Consider the following 22788-nt stretch of genomic DNA (forward strand, 5'->3'; position numbering starts at 1 on the left):
TGAATTAAATTGATAAATTGCTCAGAAATATTACTAAAAATACTCATGAGAACTCAGCTTTACCTGAAAAGAAAGAAAAATGTTCTCCAGTTCAGAGGCTCAGCTATGGCTTGCCATGGCCAAATTAATGCACCATGCTTTGAAAACCAGATCAGAATGAGAGCAAATGTTTGGCAGTTTGCACACCATGGTTTGGAATGATCCTTGCATTTGACAAATCCTAATTATGGTTGTTACTCTTAAAGCTTTGAACCAAACTAAGAGAAGCACTGAGAACACAGAGTAAGGAAACAAAGTAACCTGGTGAGGTAAAAAGTAAAACAAAAGATAGAAAAGCACCTCTAAAACAATGGGTTTCTGAGAAAAAGAACTGAAGAATTGCCTCTTTGAACTCATTTAAGCTAAGATTGATTCAAGTCATGCTGCTGTAGTACCTGAACCAGCATAATGTTAGTGCACTGACCAAAAAGCCATGATTAAGTAAAAGCAGCCCTACCCCACCCCACCCCAAAACACACACCTATTACCTGAATAACCACTTGAGAAATTTCACTGCACTGTTGTAAGCTGCTCTCCTGCTCATCTCTCAAAAATGCTGGTAGAACACTATTTTCTATCCAAGCCCCTGTTTCCATCAAAGCTGACAGGTAATCCTGCCCTTCAGATGCAAACTATTAAGAAAAAAACACACATACATGTAGTGGTTATACAAAGAATTAGAACCATCTCTGCTCAAATGTAGAGTCCCTCATGAAATCACAGCACCATTGTAACACATGTATATATCAATATTAATGCCATAACAACAAGATCCCAGGCCAGGATGGGCTTTCAGGCTGTGGGTCATGTTGGTTAGGTTCGAATTCAGGAAGAAGTGCATAGTGTTCCAGGCTACCAGTGGGAGAGACAACTGAGTGCTCGAATTATAGCAGAGAAAAGGCCAGGCTTTCCCCTGAAGAGATTAGGCAAAACAACCCTGCAAGGAGACTGACCCATGGACAACAACAGGTAAGGTCATCCAGAGAAAGCAAGCACCCATCCAAGAATTAGCGTAAGTCTGGGAAACTCATCCACCCCATAGTGGCAAGTACAGAGAGAAATAAGATAAGCATTGAGGACTTAGGAAGGAGAGTCAGACAAGCTCGAGACATAATGAGAAGAGGAGGGACAGATTCTGAACATAGCACAGATGGAGGCCAGCTCTGAACACAGGCCTGGCACCCCAGTCCTCCACACGCACAAGAATGCTGTCTAGAGCAGGAGTTCTCAAACTTTTCCACCAGGGGGACAGTTGAAAGCTGCCAGTGCTGGGCGCAGGCCAGAAAGGTGGTGCCAGCGGTGCGTGCGGGCCGGCATGGGGGCAGTGCATGCGGGCACGTGCGCTGAGGCTGGGGCAGGGCATGCAGCGAGGCGAGGTGAGGTGGGGCGCGCCACGAGGTGAAGCGAGGCGTGGGCGGGGGCAGGCACGCACCAAGGGGCAGGCGCACAAGGCAGTGGCTTGCTCACTTGGAGATCGTTTCCTCCCCATGCGCGGGGCGACGTGTGCAGCAGAGGATGCACCTGTGGGCACGGGCGCATGCGCGGCAGGTCCAAATGGGCATGGTGGGCCAGATAAATGGGCATGGTGGGCCGGATCCGGCCCCCAGGCCGTAGGTTGAGGACCCATGGTCTAGAGTCTACCCAGCAGAATGGTTAATAGACCCCCTTTCTCTCTTTCTCTTTGTTAGCTTCTCTCTCCCTCTCTCCCCCCTCCTCCCTCTATTAGGCAGAAAGCTCTTTAACTCTTTAGAGATATGGAATAAGATTGGGATGCAACAGGAATATTGACTGCCTAAATAACATTGAGTTAAAAGCTTGTGCCTGCTGTATTTTCTGCTGAATAAACTTTCCTTTTCTTTCCTTTCTAAGTGTTGTGTGTGTCTGAGTGGATACAAAACAGGGGTTTGTTCTCTCTGGCCATGTGTTAAAGATCCCAAACATCTGAGACAATCTGGCGGGCAAGCCCCTCCTTTTGTCATGTATTGCTCTCCAAGGGTACCTGGCATGACACATGAACTGAAGATGTATATTTAATATCTCTGCTATTTTGAAAATTAACACCCTTTTGACCAAAGGAATACTTACATCTCTGGATGAAGTTCACAAAGAAATATTAAATAAGGCATTATCAACCATGGACATTCAGAATGTATTTCAAAACATCTTAAAAACACAAACAGCAGGAATCAATGGCATGCAATATGGGGGGAGGGGTTATAAAGCCTCTGCTACAACTTCAGGCACCACTCAATGGTATTCTAAAAGCAGGAAAGTGACTTAGATTCCTGGAAATAATAACAACTGGTGATACCTCTTCAGCCAGGAAAGTAACCTGTAGCTCTGAGATCATACTAGCTGATACCACCCTCCTAAACCAGGATGTGAAATTCTTGTCCGCTTTTATGGCTTGTAGGACTAACTAGTTTAATCCTGAGTATATTAACTTGAGATATACTGAAAACCAGTGCAGTACAGTGATTCAGAATGCAGGACTGGGACCCAGGAGATCTGTGTTCTAGTCCACACTCAGCCATGGAGCCATCTGGGTGACTTTGACCCAGCCCAGCCTGACATGGTTGCTGTTGTGGGGATAAGATTGAGAACAGGAGGAAGTATAAGCCACTCTGAGTTCTTTAGAAAGGGGAGGTATAACCTTGAACAAACAAACTTAGACTAGGCAAAGTTTATCCCAGGTAGATGGCTGGCCACGCTGTCAATGAGATCCTGACTATTATTCTCCACTGTATTAATAAGCAGCTGTCTAGCACTCTCCTTTCACTGGATGCTTTTAGCACTTTTGATAAAGTGGAATGGAGGTCCCTTAAGTAATGCATGATTAAATTAGACTTTATGGAGAATTTTTTGCAGCTTTTGCCGATTAGCTCTGCATCCGCATGGACCCTCACCTTTTCCCCTTAAAATGAGGGACTAGCAGGACTATCCATTTTCATCCCTACTTTTTGTAATAACGATGGAAATTTTTGCCAACATTTTAAGAGCTAATTCTAACCTTCAGGGAGTGAATGTTGAAGGTAAAACTCATCTTTTAAGTCTCTTTCAGAAGATATCATGGCTATGTTGCAGAATCCAAGTAACAAGCATCCCAAAGCCATTCTTGCAGCATTTCACCAAGTGGCTGTCCTAAAGTACAAAATGCTATCTTTGTAATGTTACATCTTATTGTCGAAATCTAGGGTGGGTTTGCAACTGCACCCCGGATGTTTTAAGGCGGTGGTTCTCAACCACCAGTCCATGGACCAGTGCAGGCCCGCCAGATTTCCTGCAGGTCCATGGGGTGGCTGCAGCTGCTTGCCATGGACCAGTGCAGAGGCTGGCTGTGCTCTACCACCCCTTTCTCAGTTGGCATCACACTTGTGGGGGGTGTGCTGGTGCCAGTGGGGAGGGGAGGGAGACAGCTCAGTGGAAAGCAGCTGGGAGCCATGCCACACCGATTTCAGCATTTTATTCTTTAGTTGGAATTTTTGTTGCTCTGGTTGTTTTGGAGAATTTTCATTTTTTTAGTATTGTGTTTGGGACCTAATACACAGAATATTGTATTATGTGTATGGTGCTTTTTGTTTCTGCCTCAAAGGTCCCTGAGGTGGGTTTCCGGTTTTCACCAGTCCCAAGCTGTAGAAAGGTTTAAAACCACTGTTTTAAGGTAGTTAGGGGTATTTATAACAATATAAAGCAGCTCCATAAGCAGCTTATTCCCCTTTGACTCAAGAAATATGATCTAAGTTATTATTCTGGTGTAAATTAAAGTTTGCTTTGATGGGGAGAATGCCAGCCTTAAATATGAGTATGTCAAGTCTTATTAAATTCTTGTTTTTATTTCAAACACTTCCAATATGCTTACTTCAATTGTATATTCAAAACTGGCAGAGAATTTTAGGAACTTTCACCCACACAGGCAAACAGAGCAGATTAAGTAGAACTAATAGTTATACAGGGTTATATAATGAGTGTTTAGTATTTTCCAATCTGAGACTATTATCATGCAGTGCAATTGAGACAATTACTGCAGGTAATTCACTGTGAGGTTAAAATCCCATGGACAGAGATGGAGACTCAGTCTCTTTCATTAAGATGTCGTCTGTTTCTTTCCACCCATTATATAAAGTTTGCAAAGCTAAATAACCCATTTTTAAAACCTTTTATGCTGGCTTGCTCTATGTGGGTTAAGAAATTGGCTCCCCTCCCATTGTCACCAGTTCTCTAGTACCCAGGCTGTTGTCATAGTGATAAATATAAACAGTATGCAGTTTGGAATCTAAATGTATGTAGAGAACTCAAATCTTGGAGGCAGGAGGGCAGCCACCCAAAGAGAGGGACTTTTATGATATCCTGTAGAATGCGCTCCCCAGAGAGGTCCGCCTGGCGCCATCGTTATTTGTTTTTCGGTGCCAGGCTAAGACCTTTTTATTTAAAATTTATTTTAAGTGTTAATTTATTGGTCATTTGTAGGATTTTAAAATTATTTTTAAGCCGAGATGCACCGGGTTTTAATATTTTTATTGTATAATTTGGTTCTTGCTGTAAGCTATCCTGAGGCTTTGTTGTGATGGGGGCGGCATAGAAATGTTTTAGATAGATAGATAGATAGATAGATAGATAGATAGATAGATAGATAGAATGTCCTCCTTGGCTACAAAAATTTCAGACTGTGTCCCTTTCCAGGAATATGGTTACCAAAATGAAGGCCTCTCAGATCCCCTGATGGGATTTGAAGAATTCTGTGTTTACTCAGAGAAGCTAGGGAAGGGGATGCTATCAACACTGCATTCTATAATGTTTTGTACCATCACTGGGGACCGGAATGGCTTAAAATCTGTTTGGGAAGGCAGATTTGGTGTCCTCAGCATCTGATGTAAGCTGGAAAGCTCTGTGCTCACATTTCATTCTTTATATTATTTCATCTAGGCTCAGAAAAAAATACAAAAAAAGTGGTTCATAGGTGCTATTACACCCCACTTAGATTATCCTGCTTGCATCCCTATGTCTCCTAACTGCTGGTGTGGTTGCAACACCATGGACTCTTAGATGCATATGTGGTGGGAATGTCCCAGAATTTCTCTGTACCGGTCCAGGATTTTTGGAATAATATTATTTCTCAGCCCATCAGCCCTGACCTATTACTTGCTCTACTATCCAACTATGATAAGATTGGAAGAAAAACAGTCTAAAACCTATTAAATTCTTTGTTAGCAGTCTAACATCTAGCATCCAGGAACTGCTCAACATTGGAAGCTGACTGCAGGTTTCACTTTACAAGACTGGTTAATGAAGATCTGACAAATAGCTCTGGCAGAGCATTTGACACATCACAGCAGACTGCTTCAAGGACTTAGTAAGAATGACTGCTTTCTTGAAACTTGGTTTATTTTCTGTGAATAGAAGCTTCCCTGAATATATGGCTGCAGGGATTCAAATGTTCTCTTGGAGGGACTTGATTCACTGAATTTTTTTGGTCCCAAAGATTATTATGCTGTATATCAGTTATAGATTAACACAGTTTTTAAAAAGAAGTTACAGTACCTTGTACTGAAGATGTATATTTAATCTGCAATACAAACTGAAGGCTCTCAGTGCAGTTGCTTGGTAAATGCCAGGAGACCCTGTATCTGTTTCTCCGATATACAAGTCTAGAACATCCTGAAATTTCAGAATTACATTTAGGAAATAAAAATCTGATTTTTATAGTTGTATACCTCCAGAGATAGGATGCGGGGGGGGTCAGCACACATTTCTCCCCCCTCACTTCAGACATAATGTATTCTTCCTACCCACAAGTCAGAGTTAAGCTAAACAATGTTGATGTACCTCAAGTATTTTGTTCACAGACTGCAATACTGTGTGATTTTTTTTTTTACATGTTATCTGAACACATAACTCTGGGTTGCTGGGAGGGGCCCAATTACAATTTGATCTGTAACCATTCCAGGTTGTTCCTCTTCCAGCAAGACAAAGTTCTATATTCCAGCATCACAGAAAACAACCCAAAGACATGGCATTCCAAGTTCATTTAGTTGTGCCCAGCTACCGATGGGGCCATGACGTAAGCTGGGAGCCAGATGCTCATTCACTCCTGTTTCTCTTTTTTAAATCACCTGAGTTATGGTATCTGAACTTGACCCACGGAAACACTGTGGCCTGCATTCAATGTAATGTTCTACTTTCATACAAAGCTCTTCTATCCCTTCTTAATATTGAAGCTTCTTGCTTCAATATACCCAAACTCCAGTCTTTTCCCCTAAAATGTTTAGGAGAGCATTAGTCAGTACAATATGAAGGATGGCCATCACAGGCAAACTGGCTCCAACTTCAAGGACAGAATAGCTTTCCAATTATCACATCTAGGGCTCTTGGCCAGTATTTAGCATACCAATTGCATTTTTTTGGCAGAAAAACAGCTTGTTAACACCACAGACCTGTAAATTAACAGGCATTACCATGTCCAGTCAGTTCAATTTTATTGCAGAGCATCCACAATAAGAGGCTAAGTACACAGAGGAAATATAGATCCGACTGTGATTGAGCTTGTTGTAATGATCACTCCAGTATTAAATAATCTCCACAATCCATCTGGTTGTTGCAAATTAAGGACTTTGGATCAGAGCCATGCAGTATGTACGATCATTGCAAATCCATGGGGATCACGGACCTGTATTATCAGGTGCCATCATCTAAATTCACATGTATTTCCATTTACACACTTTGCACAGAGATAACAGTTTCCACTTGAGACTGGACCACAATAACTGACTGTAAAACTAAGCATTTAGGCACCCTATGAAGTGTTTGCTACATTCATTTGAATAAGTAGCTTTGCGTGTTTTTTGAGTAATTGTGATATGGAGGAAGGTCACAGAAGAGGTAGTTAGCTGCATTTTCTGAAAAAGCCTCAGAATTATTAAAATTAATTTAGATTGTCATGTGATATTATGAAAAAATTGAAAATTCACCTTTGCAGCTTCAAGAACTTTCAAAAGCTGATTCAATTTCTCTTTGGGGAGTGAAAGAAGACAATCCCGATTCATGTAATGAGTCAGTAAGTACTCTATATAATCAAGTGCCAATTCTGGTTTTGGCTCATGTGTTTCTTGGATATGTACTCGCCGTTCAGCAGCCCCATTACTCTAAGAACAGGAGAAGAGAGTCCCTTTATTTTTAAGGATTAGTAATTGATCACTTCAAAATGTCAAACAAAACATATTAACTGCAAAAGCTGAATAAACAACCAATTTGAAATCAGATTTTCTTTAACACACCTCTCTCTTATTCAGCTCAGGAGATATCCAATCACAGATTAATTCAAGAAGATGTCCCACTTTCCCCCAGCGACACAGACAGTCAAGCAGGGTGGAGTATTTGTTTTTTGAGGCACCATTTTCCAGATTCTTTAATTTGGAGATCACACCACAACTAGAAACAAATGGCAAAAAATGTAAGCCATTTAAGCATATAAAAAACATTAAAAATCTATAAAGGTTCTTGATATCCATATGAAAGGAAATAACTGATTTGTTTAACAGAAGAACCTGTATAGAACAAAATTAAGAAAGGAAAAAGTTCTCATTCACTGTTTCAACCTTTTAATCAAGAACTAAGGATACCTGAATGCAGGAATAGCAGCAGGTGACATGAAAGACGCCAGGATAATTATTGGAGATATACAACGGTCATCCTAGGTATAAAAAAAGTTTATAAATTCTTTATTAAACAGAAAGAATACTAGACACTTTAAGTGGCACACCTTTGATAGTAAACTGCTGTTTACTAATAGTATAACGTAAGATCTAAAAGCGTATGGTCAAGAATTGGTACTGAGAAAGAGGATGGCTGCTTTGGGTACTCATTCTCAAGGACTGCTGGCTGGGTTTCAGAAAAATTGGAATGCAAAGCAGATCAAAGGGGAATAGGGGAGGATGGGCCATGCCAAGACACTGAGATAAGAGAAGAGGACCTGCTTATCCTCAAGGCCAGACTCCTCAGGTGGGCAGGCAGTTCATAGGAATAACCAAGATGGACAGCCAGTGGGTGAGAGTGAGTGTTTTGCAGAGGGAGACCAGGCATCCCTGGCTCTTCATCCCGTGGTGCAGCATCATAGAGGAAGGCAGGCCAATTTGAGGATCGGTGGCGCAGAGGAAACATGCTCTTTTTCAGAAGGCCCCTCCCAAAGGAATAGGGCCCATGCATACTCATAAGGAGAGTTCCTGGAGGTGATTACTAGATTGGATTCAACAAACCCTCTGTGCATGCTCAAAGATTCATTCTGGGTGACCTGTGCTTTTGGGTCAATAAAGAATGCTGAGTAAGGAAAACGCTCTCAAGCTTTTGAATGCTCGAAGGAGAAACCTCAGCTCATGAAAACTGGTCAGCAACTACTAATCTGTTTCTTATTAGTAGCAGTAGTTCTTGTACAATGCCTTACCCATCCATTTGGGCTGTCTATATGGTGCTACAAATACAAACTTACAGTACTATTGGATCTTTTATGCAATCCACATATGTTCAGTCAGATAATTCCTCACAGGCACTATTCTATGCATGTTTAGACAGATAACATCCTAGAACTCATAACATTTCCCAGAGTTTGGATATTTTTATGTATTTTTACAATTTAACATATCTGAATAAAAAGAAGTCCCGCTTATTTAGATCTATGAATCATAAATGTTCTATGTGAAAACTATGTAGGAACACATGTCAAAAGACCATTTATATCTTAAAGTTACAGTAAGGAGTCTCCCTTATTAGACTAAGACCAACACTACACATTATAAGCCTTATTGTGAAAAATAGTCGACATTTTATCTTTCTTTACAGCATGGCTATGCAGCTGTTAATCAAGTGAACTGAATTATTTATATTTCAGAGAACCCTATCCATTTTCATTATTTTTACAACTGTATTTTGCCCTTTCCCTAAACTCACAAGTCTTTTCCTTCTCTATTTTAATATTTTGCTTATTTAATTCTCTAATTCTGATTAGAGGCACAGGCCATGGAGTAAAGCTTCCTAGAGAAATGGTTCACTAAGGTATGACCCTTCCATGAACAGAAAGACAACTCCACATCAAACCTGCTGTAAGTATTTTCAGGGCACAATTCATGTTGAGACAGAAAAAAGTCCTATAACTCCCAGCATGCCTAAGCTAGCAATACTGACTAAAGCATGCTGGATATTGCATGCCCTTTTTTGTCTGAACATGCATAGGGTTATGCCTTCAGTGTATTTTATATGAGATTTACCTTAAATACTTTTAAATATTCAGGTAGCACAGAAGCAAACTTTCGGATGATATGATTTTTGGCTCCTTCGTTCCAATCAAGTGCTTTACTAATGCTTCTCCAGAGAATTACAATAATTTCAAGTAAGCCTGCCATAGAAGGTATGTCATCAATCGACAGAACATTATTTGGCACCTGAAATGCAAATATTTGAAGATTAGTACTCTTGAATATTTTGTATCAAATTAAACTTATACGCTTTAAAAAAAAAAATCAAAGGAGCACCTCTGAATTTATGAGTATGTTAATATCCTGAAAGCCGTTCTTTTAATTTCTGGGAATAAAGCTATTTTAGAAGTTTGCTATTGTATAAGAGAGCATCAGTTACCTAGTTGCAGATTTCGGTTTGTTTTCCCTTGCATTTCCTTTATAATCATCTAGAGTATATGATTTTACAGTTTCCAAATGTAACACCTGAAGGACAGTGGCAACATAAAAGGGTGCACAGAAACTAACAGGGACACAGCAAAACAATGCAAACTGGCATTTTTGGCATGAGATTTCTAAATGACTGCAAAGAGGACTTGAAGAGAATACATTCATCCTTCTAAAACATCTAAGCCAATATAACAACCTTACAGAAGTAAAGGGTTACCCTTTAAGGTACTGCCAGAGTTTAAGGCTAGTTCAAACCTTGATACTAGCGTATTGACAGGGTACCGTGTACAGCATATGAGACAAGAGTAACTGCGATTCAGCATGCCTTCTTTCCCAAAGCAAGGGGAAGGAATGGGATGCGTAAATTAGCTAAATTGTACACATGGCAAATCTAGAAAGCATACTAAAAAGCAGAGGTATCACCCTGCCAACAAAAGTGTGTATAGTCAAGGCTGTGGTTTTCCCAGTTGCAATGTATGGCTGTGAAAGCTGGACCATAAGGAAGGCTGAGCACCGAAGGATTGAGGCCTTTGAATTGTGGTGCTGCAGGAGACTCCTGCGAGTCCCTTGGACCGCAAGGTGATCAAACCAGTCAGTCCTAGAGGAGATCAACCCTGACTGCTCTTTAGAAGGCCAGATACTGAAAATGAAACTCAAATACTTTGGTCACCTTAGGAGAAGGAAGGGCTCCCTGGAGAAGAGCCTAATGCTGAGAACAATAGATGGCAAAAGAAGAAGGGGATGGCAGAGGATGAGGTGGCTGGATGGAGTCACTGAAGCAGTTGGTGTGAGCTTAAGTGGACTCTGGGGGATGGCGAAGGACAGGAAGGCCTGGAGGAATGTTGTCCATGGGGTCGCGATGGGTCGGACACAACTTCGCGACTAACAACAACAACACATCGCATGTTCATCACATCCATGAATTCCTATGCACAGTAGCAGGCATAGAAGATCCTCAGCTCACACACGCAGAAAAAAACATGTAAAAGATTACCTCATCTGGACCAGGATTAAGCACTTTTACAGAGTAGCATGCTGCAGCTTATACTCCTGCGAAGCTTGCCCACATTCAAATCTTACATGCAAACTGGGCATCTACACACAAGCGGAGCCACATTGCTGGCTTGCCCCCAGTGTAATGTGTCTAGGCTACCCCTGCACTGCCACCCAGCATCCACAGATTGAGAGCAGGTATTTTATGAAGAATCCATACATATGAGCAGGTCCTCATTTACCTTATTCTTAGATTATGTTTTGTGTTATTCATTTAAGAACAAGAAATTCCCTTTGAAATGGGCAGGTATCTAAAGTGCCCAGAAACACTCTTAACAGGTAAAGTATTGAGCAAATGTCTTTTTTTTTGTCCCAAAGAATAACACAGAAGGAAGGTTCAATGCATAGTCCATGAAATGAATTAACATTTTCATATTACAAGGTTACTGTTATACTCTTACCCTGATATTTTCTTTCTCGCTGTCTTCATCATCGCTGTTGGCTGCCTTTAATCCCTGTTGGATACAAGCATTCAAACAGCTCTGGATGGTAAGCATCAATTTAGCTGAAATGAAAGAACAAAGTGTATAATTACAAAAGATTATTCAGAACAAGAACAATTTAAGAATTAAGAAAGAACAATTAAGAAAGTAGGGGAGGGTAGAATGATCAACCCAACTTTTGCTTTATTAAAAAAAATCATTTGAAGTTTTCAATTTAAACAAAATATGAGCATTAAAATTGTTTAATGATAAAGCATGCTCTGCTTAGAGCTTAGTATTGTATTCACCATTTTCTTGTTAGCAATTTTTATTGATTTGCAAATGGTCTTGAGCATGTTCATGTGTGCATACTGTAAAATAAAATATTTAAATGTGGCTGCGTCACTCAATGGCTATGCACCGGGGAAAAGTTAAGTAGGATCTGCATTTAAAAAATAAGCAGGCCAAGTAGATACTATCCCATATACATGCATGCATTATGCAAGTCAGGAATACAGTTCCATATGCTGATGTCTTTCCCTCTTCATTCCTAGCATTTTCAATTTGGTGTAGCATTTTCTAGAAGCAGAAACCAATGGATAAGCATTTACAGTTAAGCCACCCAATACATTTTTAAATAATAGATTGTTTATCCACACCCAAGCCGACAACATGCGTAACCCTTTCCAGAACTTTACCTATGTTGGTTGGGCTAGTGTACTCATAGGCATACTGATAGAACTTCCTAGCAGCAGCTGGATTCATTTGGATTAGTGTAACACAGCGCTCGCACCATACTTCTTCAGGTTGATCGATAGGTAAGAATGAGCTGAACAGAAGATTTACTAGGCGCCGTGATACAGGTCGTGAATCAATCTCAAGGCGAGTTAAGAGATGCTCTATAGGACAGATTTTCCAAAACTCATTTCAAAAGATGAGGGGGAAACAAAGAAACAAAGGAGAGAGAAAGAAGTTACCATGGTTTTGTTTTATAGTTATCCATGAATTTCCCTCCATTGTCTACCATAACCTCACCTCACTTATTTATATACTGCTTAGTATAATAAAATCAAAACAGTTTACAGAGAAACATAGAAACAGAGTGAGTCAGGAGGGGCCTCCTGGGCCATCGAGTCTGACCCCCTGCTCCAGCCAGCTCCACTCGTGACATGCTTACGATTTGCATGTCAGAGAAGTATTAAAAACCCATTTAAAATATACTATTACAATTCAGCTACAACACCAATAAAAGTAATGTAAGGGAAAACTAAGATAAGTAGTGCATGATTAATCTTAATTAATTAGAAGCCAGGAAAGATCTGGATGAAAAAGCCTATTTTGAGGAGGTGCTTAAAACACATTTTGTGGCTCCCAAACTGCATTGGGAAGGGTGGGTGTCACCAAGGCCTCCTTTCCAGACCTTTTGTTGCAACATTCTGCTGTTTGTGGAGTGAAGAGGAAAGTGAGCAAGCTATGTTGCCACAAAATATCTTGAAGGTGGATCATCTCATGGGCAGTACACACCTCCTGGAACACTCTCCCCACTGCAGTTTCGAAGGCAAGAATATAAGGCGTGTTTTAAATGCATCCTGAAAATGCTCTCCTTCACCCAGGCTTTCTCTGGTTTCTAATTATTTGTGATTAATCTTATGTGACTCCATTCTTCCCTGCATTCAGGATTTTGGCTTCTTTTTCTTCTTCCAATTTGTAATCACATGTATCAAGTCTAAGTGTCTGTCTCCAACCTGAATCCACTTTCAGGTTTTTCACAGATAAGCCACAAGTGGACAGCATGGCACATTTACTGTATCAATGCCTAGTACTCCATTGGTGTTAAATAAACAGCAAGGAATAAAAGTTCTTGCTCATGCTGTGTTAAGTTAATATGCTCACTCTCACTTCATCCCAGTGACAAACTCAAATTTGTTTCAGTTTTGTATTAGTTTTGCCATAAAGGACCACTTAAATATAATATAGTCAGCAAATATAGTTACAAAATATAATATAGTTACAAAAATCATATTTATTCACCATAATGTCTTTGACCTGATCGGCTGTCTCTGGTGTATATAAATAGAATCAATTTTTCCTTAATTCTGTTTTCCCTTCTATATCCTCCTAAAAATTCAGCAAGCATACCAAACACCTACTATCCAATCAATGCCCAGTTTAGTCCTCAAATACTTTCCATTTATTTATTTAAGGTTTTTACAACCCATTCAGTTAGCCAGATTGACTCTCAGAACAGTTTACAAATCAACAATCTAAAAACATAAAACATACAATATACTAAAAATCACAACCAATCACAATATAACAGAGGTCAGTTACAAGGCTACCACAACAACAAGAAATAGCAATAAGATACATGATAAAACCAAATCACGCCATGGCAATGATTAGCAAGATAACAACAAATATAAAATCCATTAATTTAATCAACAGAGAACAGGGCTTATCCGTTCATACCAACCCAAACCTGCCAGCACGCAGGCTATCCTATTTTGTGATAACTGGAGTCTCTGGACCATTTTCAAGGGCAGCCCCACATAAAGTGCATTACAGTAGTCTAAATGCAAGGTTATCAGAGTGTGAATTACCAGTGTTAGAATCTGCTCATACAGATAGGGGTGTTGTTGGTATAGCAACCAAAGTGGATAGAAGGCACTCCTGACCATAGATTGCACCTGATCCTCCAGGAGACAATTCTCGGTCCAGAAGCACCACCAAACGCATTCTGTCTTTTAGGGGTAGTACAATTACCCATGTCTGGTCAGATTCAGCCTGGGTTTTCTTCCACCTGCGCCATCTACCTAGTTGCTGCATTGCCTGCAGCTCTGCTGTACACTATGGAGCTGTGCAAGCTCTGTACATGGGGAGAGGGCACTTAGCTTTGATCTTGATAACCACTTGGGCCACTTCCAACTTCTACAGAGCAACCTGGGCTTCAACAGGAGTGCCAACTGTATCAGCCAGAAAAACCCACAGAGCCCTTTGGAAACCCACTGGATCCACCAGAACTCTGGGGGCGGACCATTCTAATAGATCCTCCATCCCTGCACTCGAGGGAAAGAGCAGCAAGAAGTCTAAATCTCAGGAGGAAGTGCTCTGACTATGACAAAGGTACTGATGTCCAATCCCTCACTGTCTGATCACCATCCTCTTGCCTAGTTGAAAAAACCAGGTCAAGAGTATGATGCGTCTCGTGTGTTGGGCCAGTGAAATGCTGAAACAACCCCATGGTTGTCATGACAGCCATGAAGTCCTGAACTGCCCCAGACAAGGCAGCCCCGGCATGGACATCAGCTCAGGCAGGGACTCTGTTTATGCAGCAGAGTGGGTTCATTTCATTTTTTTAAGAAGCAGTTTATTTTTCCAAATAATTTTGTATCTCAACTCTGAAGCAGACTTCATTGATTTTAAATAATTAGCTAAAATTATTAATTATTCAAAAATAGAGAAATAATTAAATCCCATCTTTCAGTTGTTAAATGACTGCTGGACATACTATCAGAATAACTCCTTTAAAACTCTGGAAAAGAAGATGCTTAAAGTTTGCAGGCACTGATTACATTTAAAATGCAACAGTAGTAAATAGTTTGGAGTGAAATGTTAATGGGCTACTTTCACCCCTTTCCTTTTAAGATTGTTGCAGTATTGATGAATGTACATCTTCCAAAATAAATTGCCTAGTTCTATGCATCTTGTCTGTAGCCTAGCAAACCTAATTTATCCTACCTTAGCAGCCTTGACAGACTTAATTTTCAGCAACATATCTACAAAAGCCACTCTAACTTTCTCTGAATTGTCATGGAGATTGTATTTCAGGGCTGGCAGAAGCTGTTCCAGTAATGGGTGGCTTAGTACGTTGTCCAAAATTATAGGCAAACACTGGAAGAAAGAAAGCAAAAACACCAATAAAAGGTTATCACAAGAAAACAGGAAATACAGAACTGGAACTATTTCTAATTGCTAAATACATGCAGCTCAGAGAACTGGCTCAGAAAAATGACAGAAAGCAGGGCAACACATTTTATAAAAACATGCCATTTAAATGTAAAGTGGTATGTGTTTTGCTTATAAAATTATCTATTATCATTCCTTCTAGGAGAGCATTACTCAACTGAAACAAAGACAGCAAATATATTTATAGAAGTGCAGAGCAGAAATTGTTAAAAAGCTTGCTATACCTATGAAAACTTTTATTTAAATCTAAAGCACAATTTGGTTAATGTACCAGTAGAATGGCAGAATTTTATTTTGAATGAATGAATAAAATAAAATTCTGCCATTCTGCTGGTACATTTTATCTTATTTTATTTTTAATCTGCTTAATAATGGATGTTCCCTGGAGAGATTATAAAACCTAAAAGAATAAAATGCAATGCAAAACAAACAAGAGAGGAATATAGAATATATAAAAACTAAAAGTGAAATTCTCAAACACTTGGGAGGAAAGCAAGACCTTTTTCTGGCAGTCACTGGAAAGATAACATGATAATTGTCAGGCACACCTTCTTGTGGAGGGCATTCCATAAATAATGTACCACAACTAAGAAGGTTGTGACTGGCTTTCCACAAATGACAGCATGACTTGAATAAGCCACGTTGGTTTGCAGTGTGTTCCAGCTGCCATTGTCAACATTCGAGCCATGGTGGATATGGCTTATCTTGTCATACGAACAGGGAAAGGTGGTTTGTTACCATGATTAACAATCCACCCAGAACCCTACCAAAACAAAGCAGGATCCCAAACCTTGGTTTGTGGACTCCCTATTTTGTAGTATGTGCAACAGCAAACTAGCAGAAACTTTTACCCTTTTTCTTCACTATTAATGGAAGGCTTGCCCTTCTTGCAGCAGATTGTACTTTAGTGTTACATCTCAATAAGTTATTTTACATGGGAAATAATGGGATGATTCCTATTGTGTTGTTTTGCCAGTGAGAGGGAGGCACTGGCAGAATGGATGTCACCTTTTGTCTCAGGGTCCTCTCCAGATGCCCCAAATCTGTTCCGGAGCGCTTGAAAATGCTTCAGAACAGAATCGAGACATGCATGGGGGACTGCAGGGGAGACAAGGAGGTCTCATTGTGGAAGCCCTGAAGTCTTGTTATGTGAGCAGACGTCCACTTGTGCAAGGGTTGGATCCAACACAAAAAGCCCTCCGCGCAAAGAGAATCTTCTAAAACACAAGGCATTTTAGTTAGTCACAAGGACACTTACTTTAAAAACAGAGCACCGAACATCAGCTGAAGTTGTATCAAATGCAAGATTTTCAATTAGAGTTTTTAAAAGTTCAGCAAGCACAGCTGCAGGAATCATCTCCCAGTATTTGAAAGCTATTTTACTAACACCAAGCACCCCTGTTGAGCGGACTAGAGGTTGTGGATCTTCTAAGAGAGACTGTAATAGAAAATATAATGATGAATAATACCCTTATATGAAACTCTTGGATAAAACCAAGTAGAGCTCACATTCATTTTGACAATTTACACAAAAGACTTTGTGCTTCAACTATCTTTAGAAACATCAACTTTTAGTTAACTATTCCATGCCTTTCTTAGAAGTTTATTTTGGATCAAACTTATCATTATCACCAGCACAGTTATTTGTCCTTCTAAGATGTTAATTATCAGTTTAGCTTTTTAAATAAAATTAAAAATAAAATTCAATTCATGTTTTGAAATATGAAGTTACAATTGAATATTTGGAGAGCGGGGAGGTAACCATCATTCAGTATTCTGCTGCTGATGAATTGCTGCGCAGACAATTCAAATCAATGTTATCAGAATTATGACTTTCTAGACAGCTTTATGAATATGAAGTTACTGAATTCATTATTAAATCAAACCAGTTTGATGGGGATGCTACAGGGAAGATATTACTTACAAAAAGTTCATCAAATTGCCTTTGGATTTCATTATCTGTTTCTTCTTTGTTAAAGGATGGATTCAGTATGGGAAATGCATCTACAAATAGCAATGCTGCATTTGATCGAATTTCAGAGTTTCTGGCCTATTACAAAGAAGGGGAAAAGAGGTCAGAGGAACACCACATAACAAAATAATGCCATAATTCTACATGTACTTGCCTGGCAGTAAGCACCACTGAATGCACTGCAATTGACTTCTATGCGCATCTCCTAAGGATCGCATTGTAAGTCTGGTAACAGAGAGCCTTTGTTTCACATCACCAACTGTTTCTGTATATCACATAGCCAGGACTTTATTTATTTTAAAATTCTACATCAAGGTAATCAGTCATCTGCACCCAGAAAAGCTGATTTCCACAGTCTGTATACATTAAGCATATTTCTCATTTTGCATAACTTGTTCTGTATTTTTTCTGCTTGATTTATTTTGGTTGTATGACTCATAGGCAAGAACCTGTGAAGCCCTGTCCTCCCCTACTGAAAGTATGAATTCAAGCATCACTTTTGCTTGACATTTCAATTGGCATGGTCCAGATTATATTTTCACTGCTATAAAATGGAAGAAACTTGCTTTGTTTTACAAGACTAGGAAAGCTGAGAGCCTCAGAAAGGTGAATGGTGATCCTAAAGTTATATTCTGCAATTTCACTATACTATAGAACCAAGGCACAGCCTTAAATAAAATGTATTTTATGAACAAGCATCAAATCATTTAAACATGGACAAGGGTTTTACCATCCAGAATTTAAGACTAGATGTTAAGCAGCCAAGACAGATTAGCAGGCTACCAATTCAAAATTTCACTGTGCAAAAAGAAAGGCAAAGAATTGCAAATGCAATCGCTTTATAATCTCATAATTTCAGAGACTTCAATTTCAGAAAGTCATTATAAGTACATCTCTCATGTATACATCAAGCCAGCCAATGACAAGTCGCAAGGATCAAGGAAAATCAATGTTGATAGATTTCCACTAAAAGGGGGAATACAGCATGATCACCCAATGTATGTTACCCAGAGATGGGTAATTTCCAGGGCTATATGCCCCCATCCCACTCCCAGAACCCACTCTCAGGGCCTCTGGAATTTCTGCTGAATTTGCTGTGGATGTCATTTGCAAGCATGCTTACAAGAGACGTCTAGGAACACAATCCTTCCTGCAAACAAGCCATACTCTCCCTGAGTGTCTTGCTTCTTTACAGGAATACTGGAGCAGGGGTGTTGTTGCTACAGCAAATTCAAAAGCAGGGTCACCTCCTGTAACCATACATAGCCCATCCCAGTTTTAAACATCGTTCTCAGCTGTGCTCAAAACCATCAGCAGAATTAAATGGTAATGAAAAATACAAAACTGTCAGTCTCACAAACCATTAACCTATCTCCCACTCTGACTCCACATCAGAGCAAGGCCACACAGACAAGAAAAAACAGCAAGAAAAATGAGCCAATAACAGGCACAATATAAAATTTATTAAGACAAAAACATTATCAGGTAGGGCAAGCTCTTCATCAGGGAAAAAAGAAAAAAAAGTGGGGTTGGGGAGGGAGCAGCACAGCCTTTTAAAAATGCTTAATACCGTCCATTCTGCCCTTGTTAAGAAGTCATTCTTCCAATTCACAACCTACAGTGCCAGCAATTACACAGTAAGTGCAGCATAGCCTGCCACAGTGAGAGCTATTCTGTCTACCATTTGTCCATGTATGTATTTAAGAAAATTTATATCACACCTTCCCACAGTAATGCACAATATTAAGGCCAGTATACATCATTTAAACACTGTATATATAATACAAGACAATTAAAACACAGTAAAAGGCAACAGCATCAGCTCAGACACAACTATAATAATTGGGTAAGATACTAAAACCCAAGCAGGCAAATTAAGGGCCTATCTGAATAAAAAAAGTAATGGCTAATTGATGGTAGGTAAGCAGAATGAGGCAAATGAATTTCCTGTGGATGTGGCCATAAAATGTTCCTTTCACATGAACCACCCCATCTAGCCTCACACATAACTGGCATGGAGAAAAATAGGGAGCCTGGACCCACCCACTCCACAGCCATGGGCACATGATCGGGAAAGGCAGAGGCACACTCATCAGCCCTTGGTCAAGGCAAGGCTTGACACTGACTGGGCTCACACAAAAAGACAACCATTTAATTGCTCCATGACTGCAGGTGTGCAAACTTCCCCTCCATTTACTTCCCAGCCCTTAAATTGCCATAATTTTCTCCTCCATTTACTTCTCAGTCATTACATTTGTGTATATTTTCTGTGGAGCTTTTGTTTAGAATTGTCAGGAAACTACACTAACTGCAGCAGTAAGTGCTCTGAAAAGGAACAGCAAAGCAGAGGGATTTATAACTTCTTTCTGAAGTAGCTAGAAATCCAGAGAAATGTTGAAAAGATGAGGGCACCAAGAAGTTAAATATTGTTCTCCTGCCATTTGGTGCTTTTTCTTTTGCTGCTTTCCCCACTTTACTGGCACTTTTCAATTGACACTTGGCAATTGGTCCCTGCCAATTTTCCACAAATTAACCTATATGCAGTCTTGCCTTCTCAATCTGTCACCTCCTTCACTTCCCTGCTCCCTCTCCTAGCTGAAACAGACAAGGAAATTGACCAAGTGAGACTACACAATAACACTTGCACAAGATTGACAAACAAATAAATAAATAAATCATGAACACAGCTGCACAATTTCCAGGGGCAATAAATACATAAATAAATGGCCTCACGTACCAGAGTTTTTACAACTCTGGAGAAAAACACATACATGTGCACACCTCTAGTAGTGAACAAAAGGTGGTGGCAAATGGAACATATATTGCACACCCACACCCATCATTCTAAGACTGTCCTAAGACCATTTGGTAGTGGACAGTATATGAAAGTTTTAAATAAATAATAATAATTAATAAATCCCTCACCATTGGCTATGCTGGACTGGTCTGAGGGTAACTGGTGACCAAGAACACCTGAGGGCCACATGCTCCCCACCACTGTACTGCAACATTGTGCTGCAGGCCCCACTTGTAAGGAATATATTCACCCTTATGAGATGAATACTGTTCACTGCACCTAAGGCCTCTCTTTTCATCTACCATCTCCAGAGGAGGCTGTTTCCAGTATTTCCTCATTTTCGTAAATAGTCTGGGTATGAAAATACCTTCCAAAAAACGCAACATTTTAGAGAATTACCTTTAAAGCTCTCCAAAGAATGGGTTGATAAAGTCTGTAGAGAACTTCTTCAACTCCTTGCCGACATTTATTTTGTTTATGGAAATAGCTTAGAAACTGACAAAACAAAAATCAATACAGATGATACAAGAAGTCATTTCATATACCCTTTGAAAAACAGACCATTCTATCCAATTGTGAGCTTTTACAAAACAAGTATTCCTAATGTCCATGTAAGCAGGAAAGCCCACATACTTACCTCTATGCAATCCTTACAGTAAGAGCTGTAGCTGTATCAGACCACAACATGTATTTAAATCCACGTAATATTCATTTGCTCTCACTCGCACACTTAAAAGAATGTAAATAGCAATAATTTCATGAGCAACTGGAAGAGATCCAAAAAACCACACAACTAGTTGGGTGATTTCAGGCTTCTTAAGGTGTGACCCTTTTTGGTAAGCCGTTGAAAGACTTTTGTATTGGATGACACACACACACACACACACACACATATATGCGCCCTGCCCCCCCACATGCCATATCAACTGCTTCAAAACCAGGGCTCAACTATCAAAGTAGATTTAAAAAAAAAAAAAAAACTCATGGGCCACGAAACAAACTTTGGTGCTCAAAAGACAGCTGTTTGAACTGGGGCCAATTAAGTTAAGCCAGTACACATTTGCCCATTAACCATGGCTAAGATCTGGAGAGTTGGAAGCGTTTCCTTTTCCATATAAGCAATTTTTCAAAAAATTGCTATCTAAACACATCTGATTTCCAGTCTTCCTTCAAATGTGCATTTATACCATTTAGTCAGCTCAGTAATAGTTGCCTTACACAAGTGTTACGTGCAAACAATTATTTGGCTATTGTGAACAAGACCTGGGTTTGTATGCTCCCTCTTCTCATAAGATGCTTTGATTTCTCTCAGTTCTTGGACTGTGGTAACCAGTTTGTTATTATGCCCAAATCAGGCAAATGATAGCATACAGCAGGAATGTAACAATGGCTCACAAAGTAGATCCCCCCCTGTACAATTGGCATTCTTCCTAGGAACAGAAGGGTGAAATGCTCCTTCCCTGTGTGCTGCACCAGCTTTTGGGAGAGAAAGTCTCTTTGAACTTTTAAAATGCCTCCAGTGGGCTGAAGGGCTTTTTTCACAGCCAAAATGCTGTACTAGGGGTGGGTGAGCTGGACTGCAAAAGGAAGGCAGCTGGAGAAAGAGAAAGATTTGACTAGATATATTGAGTGTATGGAAGAACAAGTGAAGATAGCTGCAGTCACCAAATTTGTATCTTTAACCCCCACCCCTTGCTTGCAGGCCCCAGAAGATTCTCCATAAGTGTAGCCTTGGGATGAAAAATGTTCCTTGCCCCTGGGTTACAGTAAAGCATAGTATGCTTCTAAGTCAAAACTGGAAACCAAGTTCAAAAGATAAAAGAAGATCAGCTGGCATTTTTCCAAAGATAAGACAATATGGAACACAGAAGTAAGAATTCTAAAAATCACTGCTTTAGATGATTATCGACACACCTCTCGCACTTTGGGGTGCAGTGGAGACTTCCTGGGAAGATGAATTGCATGATGCATGAAATCCTGAATACAGCTGTGCTCAATAACCTAAAACAAGAACAATACATATTCCTGTTAATATACAGGAAGCATATGGTTCCATTATTGAATCAACTGTTCAGGCTTTCCCTGTGGTTTCCAGGCCCAGATCACAGTGCCGTGATAACCTTCAAAATCCTTTACAGTATTTGTAGTCATTGTGGTGCCTCTTGGTACCAGTGAGCCCCTCACTCAAACAAGATTTTTGATGATGCTGAAAAATGTGAGTTTAAAGGAGTTGTTTAATGTGTTAGGAGACAAATAGACTGTCTCCTTGTAGTCTGGGCAAGTTACTTCTTCTTTGTGATTAGCCACACCTTCTATGGCAGCCACTTTGTGCTGGAGCCCACAGCAGTTTATCGAAGTATCAGGTATGTCCACTTTACAGTTTGAGGCCAGGATAGATGCCCACTAAGATCCTCAAGAAAGGCTGCCCCATGTTCCTGAATGTCTCTAGAAGTGTGCTAGCTGGGACCAGTGAGAGGACCTTTTCAGTCAGAGAGCCCAGGCTCTGAAACTTTCTCCTAAAAAAGGGTCATTATACCTCCTCTTGGATGCACTTCTGCTAGGTTGCTAAAGCTTTCCCTTTTAAGCAGCTCTTGGTGCCATGGGTGGCTTTTTAAGCACCTTTTGCAGCACAAGGGCTGAATTTAATTTCAGACAAGATTTTGTGAGGCGCATTATAGTGGTGGGCTGGGTCTGAGGAAAAAGGAGGGGGCAACCAAAAGTGTGGGCTAGGTCTGAGGAAAAAGGAGGGGGCAACCATTATCTTAGGTTCAAGCTCTTTCTGCCAGTACCTATGTAAGCCTTAGGAGAGGCATTTCAACCTTGCAGCATAGGGGAAGAATCACGGGAAAACTAGAAACCACCAAACAG

The 22788-nt window shown here is 40.1% G+C and overlaps 1 protein-coding gene across 1 annotated transcript in view; it reads right to left on the bottom strand.

The window, feature by feature from the left end:
* The window catches only part of NCAPG2 (non-SMC condensin II complex subunit G2), a 47912-nt gene that overhangs the window by 12761 nt on the left and 12363 nt on the right, over nt 1–22788 (bottom strand). The window contains exons 11-23 of the mRNA XM_044425308.1: nt 21835–21921; nt 20320–20415; nt 17076–17201; nt 16410–16589; nt 14924–15076; nt 11884–12106; nt 11165–11268; nt 9294–9467; nt 7656–7726; nt 7311–7464; nt 7005–7178; nt 5578–5694; nt 528–671 (exon numbers count right to left, since the gene is read on the bottom strand). Coding sequence (XP_044281243.1) covers nt 528–671; nt 5578–5694; nt 7005–7178; nt 7311–7464; nt 7656–7726; nt 9294–9467; nt 11165–11268; nt 11884–12106; nt 14924–15076; nt 16410–16589; nt 17076–17201; nt 20320–20415; nt 21835–21921 — 1803 coding nt within the window. The remainder of the gene's footprint in view (nt 1–527; nt 672–5577; nt 5695–7004; nt 7179–7310; nt 7465–7655; nt 7727–9293; nt 9468–11164; nt 11269–11883; nt 12107–14923; nt 15077–16409; nt 16590–17075; nt 17202–20319; nt 20416–21834; nt 21922–22788) is intronic.

The sequence above is a fragment of the Varanus komodoensis genome, unplaced genomic scaffold, assembly GCF_004798865.1.
Source record: "Varanus komodoensis strain SLA01 unplaced genomic scaffold, ASM479886v1 scaffold15, whole genome shotgun sequence".
NCBI lineage: Eukaryota > Metazoa > Chordata > Lepidosauria > Squamata > Varanidae > Varanus > Varanus komodoensis.